Here is a 15,219-nt window from a genome sequence, read left to right on the forward strand (position 1 = left end):
AAACCACTGATGTTTATAGCAAAAATTAAAATCATTGTCATATGGATTTAATTTGATGCTCAAATTAAAGTTGTAGGCAGCAATTACATTATTGAACCAATAGGTGGTGACAACCAGGCATCAAAAGTATGCCACTGAATAATTCTTCAAATTTGACACATCTAGCAATGACACATGTAGTATTATGAGAGAATAACTGAATCATTTATTAAAAATGAGACTAAAAATAAATATGGGTCGTACAAATTACAATGTTAGTTTATACATTTAGTGTTATCAGCAACAGTAACAGTGATTTTTTTAACAGTGCTGAATATTTTTCAATTTATTTTATTTTATTTATTTTTTCTTTATTTTATTTTTAATAAAATTACAGGCTTTAAGTTCTGTTTGTTAAAATGTTTGTTAAAAAAAGTGTCTTGCAGCATTAAATGGAAAGAAATTGACATTAGTCTCCTCCCATTTTTAGCTGATCTGAAAAATTGTCAGATTCGTGACAGAAAAAATCTTAATGTGATCCAAGATTTGTGATCTGTTACAACCCTACTGTTTAATCTACTATTGGTTGATTCAGTGAATAAACTCAAATAACAAAATTAAGATTTTGCAACAGTGAATTTTTTTCAGTGAAGTGAAGACGTTAAACTAACATGACAACAGTGATTCTTTAGTTGACCTTTACAGGCGTCAGATGATACAAAAGTGCACTCATATTCAGCTAACAATACAGCAGACTTGATTGTCCTTCTACATACAAACACAAAAATAAAGAAAGCTCCTCCCATATAAACACAGACAATCAACCATCTTCTACACTCTCACAAGTCTTCAGACAAAGTCTTGTCCTGTTACCTGATTCAAATGATACTGCAGTTTGAAACGCTCTGCTCAAAGATTGATTTCCAATGCGTCTAGTAAATGAGGCCTGAGGCTATACCCAAACACTGGATATCTAATACCTACTGTGGAATATTTGGGTGCAATGAACAGCACCAAAACAAAGAACCTTTGAGGAAACACGCAGAGATTGAGAAATGCTTAATGCGATTCAAGTATTAATGTCTTAATGGTGCTTGTGCTTTGGATTCAGTTTTTGGTGCAAGTGTGTTTATGTAAGTCAGTCATATATCAAAGTCCACAGGGTACTTAGAAAATGAAAATGCTTTTATAATCGAAATACATACGAGTGAGATAAACGATCTGAAAGGAACACTGACAAGAGCCACTGGTTTTGTCTGAGACCCTGACAAACTGACAACAACATCAGCTATGCAAATCATCAAGCCAATGTTCTATCAGTTATTCATTTAAAGGTGTCATAGAGTGCACTGATTCATAAATTGTATTACTTGCATAGTAAGGCTGCACAATATTGGAAAAACCATTGCAACCAACCAAAACATTGCGATATATATATACAGTATATATATACTGTATATATATATATATATATATATATATATATATATATATATATATATATATATATATATATATATATATATATATATATATATATTGCAGATATATCTGTTGCAGAATAAAAATATTGCAATGTTTTGGTTGGTTGCAATGCACAATGCACAATGACATCATCTTATTAATATTCCATTATCCATGTGAGCAAAATTACATAAGATTCATAGTAAACGGTTTGTTAAATATGATACGCAAAAACTTAACACATTTGTTGTGAGCTGCAGGCTTTACGCTTTCATTTGTTGAGAGTATTTAGCAATTTATTTAGTTTTACATTTTAGAGTGCATTATAGTTATTATAGTAGCCCAGGCCTAGTTTCTTAATCAGCGTAAGGAATTTAAATTAATTTTGCATCAAAAAGCATTTTGAAATCGGTAAAGGCGTCTGCAACTTTTGCAAAGTATCAAATCATCGGCATATTAGCGGTCAAAACATGTGCATGACTGCATAAATTATTATTCCTTTAAAACAAACAAACAAACAAATAAACAAACAAACAAACAAACAAATAACCAAACAAACAGTTGAATAGTGTTTGTCTATAATCTTTTAGAAAATGTACTAAACCTAGATCGGTACCTCCAAGCATTTGTATCTAAAAAAATTCATATTAATAAAATGTACTCTTTGATCCCCTTGGGGAGAAGCACCTCGTTTTTGTACTTTTATGTACTAATTATTTACTTTTTTTTTACTAATTATTATTATTAATTTTATTTACTAATTATTTGCTACCAAAACTGTTGCTATGACAACAACTCTCAGATCAGTTTTGAAGAACGAAATGATCCTGGATCATCTCAAATCGTCAATAACCAAATCCAGCTAATCGAGTAATCCACGTACGAAGATCGGACCCCAGGAGATCTACCTTCCTGCAGATTTCAGTTGCAATCCATAACAAACATACCTGCCTGTAATTATCAACTAATGTTCAGGTCCAAATTAATTGTCTCAGGTGTGTTTGTCAAGATTGGGAGCTGAAATCTGCAGGAAGGTAGACCTTCAGAAACAGGGTTGAGCACCCCTGCAGTAATTGAATAATCAAATGTAAAATATTACTTTGTTTTATAAACAATTCAATCAAATTAAGTGTTGTTCATTTGTTAAAGTCACAAATAGCACATTTTCTTATGCCTAAATGCTTTTAAAATCTTAACACAGTGACAGGCCTAAAAAACACTTGCAAAATTATCAAATTTAATCCAGATTCAACATTGCATATACACGTGATGTGACTATTGCGAATGATCACGTTGTCATATCAATGCTGAAACGATATATTGTGCAGCCCTACTGCATAGTATGTATGTGGCATAGTTAAGTGCAGAAACATCCAGAAACACTTTTTAATGCTCATTTAGAATTGCGGTAATTACCCCCTGAAAGGAAAGCTTAATTTTGACAAGATTTGAAATGGTCATGAATATTAACACACACACACACTTCAAGCGTGATGTACTCTGAAATACATGTGCAAAATAACATTGATTCAATCAATTATTTTCTTTTCTGCTTAGTCCCTTTATTAATCTATGGTCGCCACCGCGGAATGAACCGCCAACTTATCCAGCACATGGTTCACGCAGCGGATGCCCCTTCAGCTGCAATGTTTTTAATAAAATATTACACTCATGAGATTTACATAAGAACAAGGAGACAATAATGTCTGAGGCTCATGGTATTTCATATCGATATACTGAGATTTTTATTCAGCAGTGCCTGGTATAAACAGATTTTAATTCTATGGCAGCTTTTTAGTTTTTTTTAGGCAATATTGGATCACGATGGAAGCTTGATTGAAGCTGTTGATAAAACGTTGATCTCTCTTGTTACAGTATGACAACTGACGAACTGTCACAATGAATACAGCAGTTTAAGCAGCATTCATTTATTGTAGAAACTCTGCAACAACTCTGACCAGCGTCTTTATATCTGTGAGCAAACATTAATGTCTGGCTACTTTTACTATCTACCAGCTGTCACAATTTAGACCTCGAAAACAAGGGATCAACTCTGTCAAACTTTAATTTCCTGCAAATGTTTCCTTGTGTTATTATCACAAATGTTGTGTTCCTGCATGTGCTACAGTAAATGTTAATAGGAAAACTTAACATTACATATAATGTGTACTATTATTTTATAATAGCATTTATATATATATATATATATATATATATATATATATATATATATATATATATATATATATATATATATATATATATATATATATAAAACTGACACACAAAATACACACACCCTACTAATACATTTAAAATATATGTCAGCAATATCAAGACATGATGAGCCAGCAAGATTGCATATATCCAGAGATAATGTAATTGTATACATCACATATGCAAAACTACCCACTGTATACCCTAAAATATCAATGTTGATACAATTTTGAGCTGAAGGTGAAGTGTATCTTTGATTACATGCTACTTTAGAAGGTAAAAAATGTAACATTGTAACATTCAATGTAACTACTGTAACAACACCATGATTTCACTGCTAGTGGCTATAATGAATGTTCTGCTTATCAAATTGGAGCTGGGAGGCAGGGTGACGCTTGACCCAAATACTGATTGAGTGGAAGACATTATAATGAGGGATGAGATTAAAAAAAAGAGTAAGCTATGATTTGAAACACATCTGGACACACATTTGAGGGAAATTAATCACAATCAAACAAAGAAATAAAAAAAGTGTAATAATCTGTGTAATAATATTTCAATATCTTTATGTAATGGTGTGTAACTAATATAACCTAATAATTGTAAAAACAGACATTTAAACTGAACCAGTGCAGCTGGAAGGAGGTGAGCGAGCATCCAGCATGAGAAAGCCAAGTGATCTCTATTGATTCCAAAGGGCCGTTAAAGAAGGTAAATAAAGCAGCAACAAAGACCACCTAACAACACAGGACATAAGACAGAACTCTCAGGGAAACGAAGAGCTTCAACAATTCCTTAGGAGACAACGAAGCTCAAAGAAGTGAGGTTTTAGGATAATCTAATTAACAAAGTTTTACAGAAGCACACATCCAAAGCACCAGCTACTACAATTGCAATTTGAGAAGGGAATTTTAAAGAGTTTCCGGGAAACCCAGGATTTGAGCCATGAAGACCGTCCAATTCACATGGGACAAGGTCTCAATGTAGATTTTAAAAAGTGCACTGACTGAGATACTGAACTAATACAAACGCCTTTTACTGTCAATCTTTGTTTCTGGATAGTGACTGGTAAGCATTTGTACTAATTCCTCACAGGCTTTACTTTAATGTGAACTAAGGGTGTGTTCACACTTGACAGGTTTGATCAATTAAAATTAACTCTGGTGTTCGATTTCATGCATACCCTGATTCACACACAATAATGTAGTTTACATGTAAATGACTGATGTATGAATCTAACACAGAACAACAAAGACATCCTACAGTATCTGGATGCAGCCTTTATGATGCAAGCTGAGACTGCATCTCTCAGAGATGCAATGTCAGACAAAATGCACTCAATGGAGCTAGTGACGTCAATGTGAGGGATAGGGTTAGGGGTGGTGTTAGGTGAGCCCACTAAAAAGCACTGCATGCAGCTCAGATTGCATCTGTACCAGGTCTGCATCCAGACCCCTCTCAAGACATCACAGTAAATGAGCCAAAACATGATATCACAAGATGTGATTGTAAAAATGACAGAATGCTTAAGCATACACGGAAAAAGTGTTTTTTTTTTTTTTTTTTTTTTTAATAGCAGAACTTCATTTGTGTGCAAATGAGGAATTCTTTTCATGGTTTTTTTTTATTTTTTTAAACATTTACAAGTTCTCAACTGCTAAAAAATACTGTCATATGTACACATATACACTCACTGGCCACTTTATTAGGTGCCGGGTATCGAGTTGGACCCTCTTTTGCCTTCAGAACTTAATCCTTCATGGCATAGATTCGACAAGGTACTGAAAATATTCTTCAGAGATTTTGGTCCATATTGACATGATAGCATCATGCAGATGCTGCAGATTTATCGGCTGCACATCCATAATGCAAATCTCCCGTTCCACCACATCCCAAAGGTGCTCTATCGGATTGAGATCTGGTGATTGTGGAGGCCATTTGAGTACATTGAACTCATTGTCATGTTCTAGAAACCAGTCTGAGATGTTTTGCACTTTATGACATGGTGAAGTATCCTAATAGAAGTAGCCATTAGAAAGCGGTGTCATAAAGTGATGGACATGGTCAGCAACAATACTCAGGTAGGCTGTGGCGTTGACACGATGCTTAATTAGCAGTAATGGGCCCAAAGTGTGCAAGAAAATATCCCCCACACCATTACACCATCGCTACGAGCCTAAAGCATTGACACAAGGCACGTTGAATTCTGATGCTTGATTTGAACTGCAGCAGATCGTCTTGATGTCTATGTGCCTAAATGCATTGAATCACTGCCATGTGATTGGCTGATTAGAAATTTGCCTTAACGAGAAGTTGGACAGGTGTACCTAATAAAATTGCCGGTGAGTGTAGAGTACAGTAGTTTTTTTTATATATATATATATATCTTCAGGCATGAATGCTTTATACATCAGAATGTATTATTTCCTTTGTTCTTGTTCAAAAGAACCAAGAAAACAGTACCCCAAGTGTGAATAAAGAGTATCTAATTTAGTGTAATCTCTCACATATGCTCACACTTGTGCTAAATTTGACCCTATGTGATAACTATAGCGAACTATCAATGAACACACATGCAGACATTCTCATATCACAGTGCAGTCACTGTAAACAGCCAATGGCTTGACATGATATACAAATAACAAAGATTTTTCTGTCTTCCACAGTCATTACAAACCCCACTAAGTGGTTTATTCCCCATAGGCACAGTGAGGAAAACTAGACAGTGAAATGACCGCAATAAAATATAAATGGCCTGATGTGTACACAGAGAGTTGAAATATTAGGCCATGGGTGTAAATCAAACCTCTCGTTATAATACAATCATAATGCATCTTGACATTCGGTAAAACTGCATTTACATATCTACAAAATAGTAAGTACTAGATTTCTAATGTTTCATTCATTTTACTCAAGGAAGTGATTCAGGCAGTGGGACACAAGACGCGCTTTGGTTGCCATGGCGACAGTGGGTGGGAGGGGAAGCTGAAGCCCAAACACCTGATGTTTACGTGTGCAAATGAAAGAGCAAGAGGCTTATTGGTGAATTTAGTCCCTTTAGAGCCTATTAGAAGTATTGTGTCACCAGAGACTGTCGTGATGCATGTGATGTTATTGTTAACTAATATAAAACTGCAAAAAATCTTTTTTGTTAAGTTGAAATAACTTGAAACAAGTATTACAAGTAAGCTTAAACAGTTGAAATGATAAATACAGCATTGACAATTGACTGAATATGTAACACGTGTATGTAATGTAGTCTAGAACGGACTGTAATATGTAAAATGTAGAATGGAAAATATTTCAGTAAATGGAAATGTTTGGGTAAAGATAAATCATAGAAATGAACACAAAACTAAAAAAGTAATTCAAATATTCAATAATATAATTAAAGTAGTAGCTATATTAAAAGTATCCCTTGAAACAATTTCTAAATTAACTAACATGGAATAACAGTCTATTTTATGTTTACCCTGACACAGTTTTTACAGATACAGATGAAAATTTTTAATTGTTAATTCATGTAATTTATTAAGCATAACTGTAAATAAACATTACAAGTACCAAATACACTGCATAATGGGTGATGTGTTGTCTTCAATTTAGACATTTTTATTAATAAATATTAGACCTTTAAAGTCTATTTGTATTTTTTTTTTGTATTAATCATTCAAAAATAAAAAAGAACATGATTGACATCAGTGGTTCCAGGATGAAAAATCTTTAACTTCAATGGAACCTTTTCATCACATAAACAGGATCCAAAAATACAAGCATCTCTATGAAAACTTTTTTTTTTAATTGTGTATGAACATCACTAATACTCTATCACCCCAAAATGGAAAAGCTAAACTGGTAAAAAAATTTTCCTAAAAAAGGAAAGGCTAAACTGTCAGAATTCCAAAACAATACACAAATTCACAGTCGTGCAATGATAGTGTTACACCGTAATCAATCAAGTGGGTATTTTAGGGGGCTTTTGCCAATCGAGTTCCCTTACTTTAGGGTGTGTTACCGTGGCAATATGACAACAGACGAGCACCCTCCCCCGTTGACCTCACCCTGAGGGAAAACTTTTCTCTAAGCTTTGTTCCACAACTCCTGAATGGATTGTCTACAATTCATCTCACCATGAGAAATGGGATGGGTTACTAAAGAAGCTGGCTTCAGAGGATTACAATAAAGCACATCACAATCTTTGACAAAGCAGCACAAAAGCACTAGTAATAGCCCTAAGGGTCTCTGATGGGGCAAGCTGATAAGCAACAGAATCAGTCAAACGTATACATTCGTACTTTACACTTTTCTCTTGTCAATGTACATTCATAAAATACAGCCTGCTGTGACTAAGACAGATTTCAGATGATGTAATGTTTACTGACCATGCAAGCACAACATTGTTAAATAAAGGAGGGCTTTGGAGCAGGAACCATGGTATACTTTTCTTATTAAAGTCTGAACAACATGTTCAGATTACAGGGGAGCTGACTCATGGGACGAGTGAGGTTACACCATTACTGTGATCTTTAGTGATGCATCCTGTAGGGTGACAGCGACCACACTGAAGGCTACAGATCAAACCTGAGTGTTAATGAGACGGAAACACTGATGGATCGATCAGACATGAGAGTTAAGACTCAAATAGTACAATCAATAAATGAATAAAACCCATGCGTTAATATTTACATCACAGTGTGATAGCATATATATATATATATATATATATATATATATATATATATATATATATATATATATATATATATATATATATATATATATATACATACATACATACATACATACATATACATAGTCATTAAAAATGATATTTAACCTATGTGGTGCTTTCAAGGGAAGACTATTAAAATGATGCCTTCAATATAATCAAGCCGTTAAATGAGTCTGAACGCAAGGTATATGTGTATCTCTAGGACATCGCTAGAGCAAACAAAATCCGTCAGCCGCAGATAAAAGAGTAAAGGCTGAACGAAATGTATACGACTAAGCATACACTTTAAACTGGGTTAAAGAACTTACCTTAAACAGTGTAAGGGAAATAAGCACTAGTTTTTTCCCCTGTTGCGGCAGGTGCGTGTATCCTAGAGAAGGTGTGTGTTGGTGTCAGCGGCATTCTGCGCGGCCAGCGCTGCAGCGACGCTCAAGGATGCAGTGCATTACAGCCTGCTGACGTTCTGCGCATGCGGTGTGCGTCGGGAGCTCGCATGAGCGGTGAGGTTGTGAGACTGGCTCAGGTGAATCGGAACCGCTTGAGCCTGACGTGTGTCACCCGCTGGTGACGAGGATAACATAACACAGCTCAGGCACAAATATTAATATTGACACACATCGTCGCAGGTTGTTTATTAAACATACAGGTCTGTTTGGCAACCATGGAGACAATAAAAGCAGTTTTCTAAACACATACTGTAATTTGAGAATTATTTTAAAGTTATTTACAGTAATCTACCAAGTATTCTTCTTAGGCAGTTTGAGCTCGAATCCTATATTAGCTTTTTGGTTCAAATCTAGTGGGCAGTGCTGTAGTGATTTGCATACATTTTGCTTCCCTGTCAAACAAATTAAATCACTCTTAGACAGCAAAGTCGAGTGCTCTCATTTCATCTTGTGGAAAATATTGTGGACCGTCTATCCATGAGAATAACATAAAGACACGTGGTTTGTGGATGTATAGAGCCTTTGGCTTTATACATATTCTATACTACAAGCAGATGTCAGTGAAAAGGTGAACTTTAGTTAGAAATGCAACAGTGCCCTCTGTCGGCATAATTCAGTCTTGAGTCTATAAAAAGCTGCTTGTCATAATGCAGGGGTTTTCAATCTTTTAGATGCCATTTACCCCCATCCACCCTAAAATGCAATATGCATAGATATTATTCATTCATTTATTCATTTTCTTGTCGGCTTAGTCCCTTTATTAATCCGGGGTTGCCACAGCGGAATGAACCAGCAACTTTTCCAGGAAGTTTTTTTACGCAGCGGATTCCCTTCCAGCCGCAACCCATCTCTGAGCCGAGGTTCGAACCAGCGACCTTCTTGCTGTGAGGCAACAGCACTACCTACTGCGCCACTGGCTCGCCGCATAGATATTATATCTTGTATAAAGACTCCACACGTATACAGTGAAAATCAAGTGAAAATGCTACTTGTGAACGTTGGGTAAATATATCTATTATATACAGTGCTCAGCATACAATTGAAGTCAGAATTTTTTGACCTCCTAAATTATTAGCCCCCCTGTTTATTTTTCCCCCAATTTCTGTTTAACAGATATTTAATTTTTTTTAACACTTTTGTAAACAATAGTTTTAATAATTCAATTCTAATAACTGATTTATTTTATCTTTGTCATGATGGCAGTAAATAATGTGTGACTAGATATTTTTCAAGACACTTTTATATAGCTTAAAGTGACATTTAGAGGCTTAACTAGGTTAATTAGGTTAACTAGACAGGTTAGGGTAATTAGGCAAGTTATTGTATAATGATGGTTTGCTCTGTAGACTATCTAAAAATAAATAGCTTAAAGGGCTAATAACTTTGACCTTAAAATGTTCTTTAAAAAAAAAACTGCTTTTATTCTAGCCGAAATAAAAGAAATAAGACTTTCTCCAGACGAAAAAATATTATCGGACATACTGTACAGTGAAAACATAATTTGGGAAATATTTAAAAAAAAAAAAAAAAATTTAAAGGTGGGGCTAATCACTCTGAGTTCAATTGTATTTAAATACAGTGCTCAGCATATAGGAGTACACCCCCCACAAATCTCTCATTTAAATTAATATTTTCTATAGGAAGCTTTACAAGAATATATTTGTGCATATACATTAAAATAGTCAGTACTGAAGCCAAATCTGGAGCTAATCAAACTAAATAAATAATGGTTCACAAATTAGTAGCCCAAATGTATGTTAGGAAAAAATATTACATTTTAAATATTAAATGTTCAAGACGGGCAAAAATCAAGAGAAACAAAAAATATATAATTTTTTAACGTAGTTTGTATTTTTGTATACGTTGCAATATTTTGCTTGAATTTAATTGTATTATCTTTTCATTTCTAAAGATGTTTTGGTGACTAAAATATCATTTTAATAAATGGTTAATGAATCTGTTTTGTTCAAATACACCTATATATATATATATATATATATATATATATATATATATATATATATATATATATATATATATATATATATATAATTAATATTTACTGAGGAATGGATACAAATTTTCATTTTCAAAATAAGCTGTACTTATGCTGTGCACTGTACATTTCTGCCCATTAAAGTACTGTATTTATCTATTAATTAGTATTTATTTATTAATTATATATATTATTGTTGGATTCCTTATTTTATTTTTATTATTGGATTCTATAATTCATTTAAATCAATACCATTCAGTCCAAGAGATAATCACTTCTTAAAAAAGAGAATCATACAGAAAACCTAAGAATGTAAAGTTTTATTGTCTCCCATGTTTCAACATTTAGAACATTGTCTTTTTTGCCCTTAAACACCCATTCCATTTGTTAAATCAACAAATCCTCAAAAAAGCACACAGCAAAATTCTTTTATACCCAAGGTAAAATACAAGATTTTACAAATATATAGATGTGTCTATGCATGTCAGTCAGTTCTTATACATTTACTATACATTGGTGTCTGTCTGCTGTGAGGACAGAACTGAAAGGTCACACAGAAAATGAAGAAAATGAAGGTAGTTAGTTAGTTGCATGTCAAATAAAAAAGAAGCAACACAGGTGAACCAGATTTGAGACAATTTAAGCTTCTCCACGAATAAACAACTGCATCATATTGAATTCTGAATAACAGTCAAACTTATCCCATTTGGCATCAATATATATAGTTTTATATTACTTTGTTCTACATTCACTTTTATAGTTTCCCCACACACAAACTTACTGCCACGGCTGAATTGCTATACATGGCTAAATCTAAAGTGAATTAGTACTGGAATAACCAAATGTTTCAGCTTTTTTTGTCTACAGAGTTAAACTCATTAGACACTACAATAATTAGAGGGGAATGATTCAGAATAGCTGTTCTTCCACCAAAAATGAAAAACAACAACAACAAACCAAACGTATGAGGCAGCAGAGATCCTATTTCATGACAAATCAATTTGGTTTACATTTTGTACAAAATAGTTTCCTGGCTTAGTTACTAAAGAAATGGAATGCAACGTTCTTTATAATAACTCAATAAAACAAAAGAAAAAAGGTAACACGGATTGTAGTTTCAAGTTAAGTAGAGTATGCTGGTCTATTTGCATGTGTGATTATCCAGGGCTGTGCTTATTGGTCCATTCTATCGTCTAAAGGATGACAATGGAAGTATTTTTTTCTCCTCCTGAAAACACTGAAGATGATTAGAATTGAGGATTGACAGAGCAAGGCACATCTAGTCAGAAATGAAGCCCCATATTCCCCCTACTCATGGGATCTACAAAAGGTAAAATGCCAAAGACTGAGAATTTATAACCTGTCCTTTTTGATTTTTTGTAAATGCAGCATAGTTAATATTCCAGATCAACCTGCCCTCAAAGACGGCAGTGTGCATGAAGATTATACTATTATATGTGATGACAATACAACAATGCAATACAGTACATAAGAAAGGACAGGAGAGGTGGATACCAGCATGTTCTAGAAAAGGCAAGTTCATTTAGACTCGACTCTAAAAAGTCTCAGACTGATAAGGTTTTTTTAAAGTCCAAAACTGTTTAGAATTTAATCATAATTGTCAAAAACTACTTTAAAGGCTCTAAACATTCTTTTCACGTCCTCCTGATCAATTTATCTCTATCTCTTGTACCATAAAGTGCTGGTAACTGGATTCAAAAACAACAAGATTGTTTTCTTTTTGCTGCACAAGAGAGAGCAAACTCTCAGACAAAACAAGCATTTATTTAAAACCTAAACTTCAAGTGTAAAGTCAGACATAGCAAGAACAAAGCGAAGAGCTAAATATTTGTCTTTTATCAAAAACGGTTTCCTGTCTCGTACATTCATCGACAGGTTTTTAGTGTCCTGAAAAGAGTAAAAAGAGAAAGGAGTGACGGGAGACATTTTTGCTTTTTTTTTTTTTTGGATTTGGTTTCCTCATGGAGTGCATTTTTTAAAGGGATAGTTCACCGACAAATGTTTACTTCCTCATACTAAAGTGGTTTTAAAACTTTATGAATTTATTTCTTCTGCCGAACACAAAAAGTTCAGTTATTCAGAAGAATATTGGTAGGAATCAAAAATATACCCTGGAAGAGAATGGCTGTTTTTTTCCAACATCCCTAAATATGTCTTACTTTTATTTTCAACAGAAGACAGAAAGTCAAACATGTTTGAATCAAGTGGAGGATGAGTACATGAGAGAATGTGTGTTTTTTTTTTTAGGGGTGAGCTATCCCTTTAAATGTGTGCTGTGGATCAAACCGTCTGACTCAATCAGTGCTCCTCGAGCCAGGACGGGGTTTCTCCCCCTGGTAACTTTAGCTTGATGTGGAACTGTTTAAGGGTCTGTTCCAGCTGCTGTTGGTTGCCTGCGAAGTATGCTGCGATGGCGTTATGGAAGAGAATCAGCTGGTTGTGTAAAACCTTCACCTAAGGAGGAAACAACATTTTAGAGAGCTCAGTAACTCACACATTAAGGGTAGACTTCAGAAGTACTTTTAAAGTAAGATTGTAAACTTTACATTTGCACTATGTGGACCGATTATATACACATATAAATAAATAATTATGATTTGAATGTGATTAAAAGATACATTATATGATATAAACATTACAATAACACTACAGTACAAAAAGTTTCAGATGAAGCTTGAAGCTTGCTGTCATGCTTCACCAGCGCATATATTCAATTAACTCTCAGTCTGTGTGAAGTGATAAACATTCTAACTTATACCATGAAACCAATTTTAATTCCATTTATCAAAACACCACTGAAAAAAACCTTACCCATTATAATCAAACTGCAGTATGTAGCATATTAGCAAAATTTATTAACAACTGTAACTATGTTTCAACAATTAAAATTTATAAAAATGTATTCTCTTTTGGTCTTAGTCCCCCTATTAGTCAGGGGCTGCCACAGCAGAATGAACCACCAACTTATCCAGCATGTTTTTTACGCAGCGGATGCCCTTCCAGCTGCAACCTATCACTGGGAAATACCCATACACACTGATGTACTACGGACAATTTAGCTTTCCCAGTTCACCTATAGCACATGTCTTTTAGACTGTAAGGGGAAACCGGAGCACCCAGAGAAAACCCACGCGAAAAAGAGGGAGAACGTGCAAACTCCACAGAAATGCCAACTGACCCAGCTGAGGCTCAAACCAGCGACCTTCTTGCTGTGAGGTGACAGTGATATCCACTGCGCCCCCCATTTTTAAAAAATTACTCATAATATGTGGAATCATTTTATGCATCCCAAATTTTTGGTGTAGTCTATACCAGTGGGTACCAACCTGGGGGTCCAGACACCCACTAAAAATCATAAAAGATTTGTGAGGGGTCATCAAGGTCAAATCTCTAGTTTTTAAGACTACAAGTAGGAAGCAGATGCTAATTTGATGAGTAGCTTAATGGGCTATATGCACAGCTAGTGTTGTTCAGACAATGATCCAATGAAAGATTAGCGTAACTATTTTCAATTTCATAAAGTTCCTTTTACAGCATCGATGTGGTAATGTAATTCAAATATAATCAGTTAAATAGACTTGAACATTCATTTGGTTGTTAAAGCAAACGCTAACGCTAGCACCATCATTAGCAGCAGGCTAGCGCAGACACTCCATTGAAAATACTGGGGTAAATTGTATTTTTTATATTTTAAAGACATGGTGCAGAAAAATATTATTTAATGCAGTGCTTCTTATTTGGTCTGATACACACTTTATATCGTATCTCAGCCAGGCAGTGATAATCGCTGTTTTTTTGTTTTTTTTTAAAGAAACCAGATCTTAAACATGGTGATTTTTTACGGGATCACAATTAACCGAAAACCTGAGGCTGACTGAAATATAAAGCCTGTATGCATATATCTCATCTAGATGGTTATTATTACAGTTTTAATAATCAAAATACACACTTGTGTCTGTGAAAACAGTAATGATAATTATTTTAAACAATCTGGCCATGTCTTTTACTCTCACAAGACTCACTGGAAATCTTATATTAACCACATTGAATCTGCAATCTGAACATCTATACAAAACTATCAGATTTAAGTAGAAATAGTGCTCTTCATGGAAATTTTTTTTTGTGAACTACAGGCTAGCACAACTGCAATGATCCTATTTATGAGTTCCTATTTAAACTACTAAATAACAGAGTTATAATTTAGCATTGATTTCTCCAATAGGATGTTCATTCATTCATTCATTTTCTTTTCGGCTAAGTCCCGTTATTATTCTGGGGTCACCACAGCGGAATGAGCCGCCTACTTATCCAGCATATGTTTTATGCAGCGGATGCCCTTCTAGCTGGGAAGATCTGGGAAACAT

At 34.3% G+C, this 15,219-nt stretch overlaps 2 protein-coding genes across 15 annotated transcripts in view; both read right to left on the bottom strand.

Annotated features, from left to right (window-relative positions):
* Nucleotides 1-8,786, bottom strand: part of fhdc1 (FH2 domain containing 1) — a 41,577-nt gene extending 32,791 nt beyond the window's left edge. Inside the window, exon 1 of the mRNA XM_001920021.7 lies at nucleotides 8,701-8,786. The gene's annotated coding sequence lies outside the window, so the exon portion shown is untranslated. The remainder of the gene's footprint in view (nucleotides 1-8,700) is intronic.
* A 2,353-nt stretch (nucleotides 8,787-11,139) lies between these two features.
* arfip1 (ADP-ribosylation factor interacting protein 1 (arfaptin 1)) overlaps nucleotides 11,140-15,219 on the bottom strand; it is a 44,019-nt gene continuing 39,939 nt past the window's right edge. For 13 of the 14 annotated variants that reach the window (XR_012389358.1, XR_012389057.1, XR_012388525.1 and 10 more), the window contains one exon: nucleotides 11,140-13,309. Coding sequence is in view for 11 of the 14 variants with exons in the window: in XM_005170893.5 (XP_005170950.1) it covers nucleotides 13,154-13,309 (156 nt within the window). In the remaining 3 variants the exon portion in view is untranslated. 14 annotated transcript variants of the gene reach the window in all.

This window comes from Danio rerio, chromosome 1, assembly GCF_049306965.1.
Source record: "Danio rerio strain Tuebingen ecotype United States chromosome 1, GRCz12tu, whole genome shotgun sequence".
Taxonomy (NCBI): domain Eukaryota; kingdom Metazoa; phylum Chordata; class Actinopteri; order Cypriniformes; family Danionidae; genus Danio; species Danio rerio.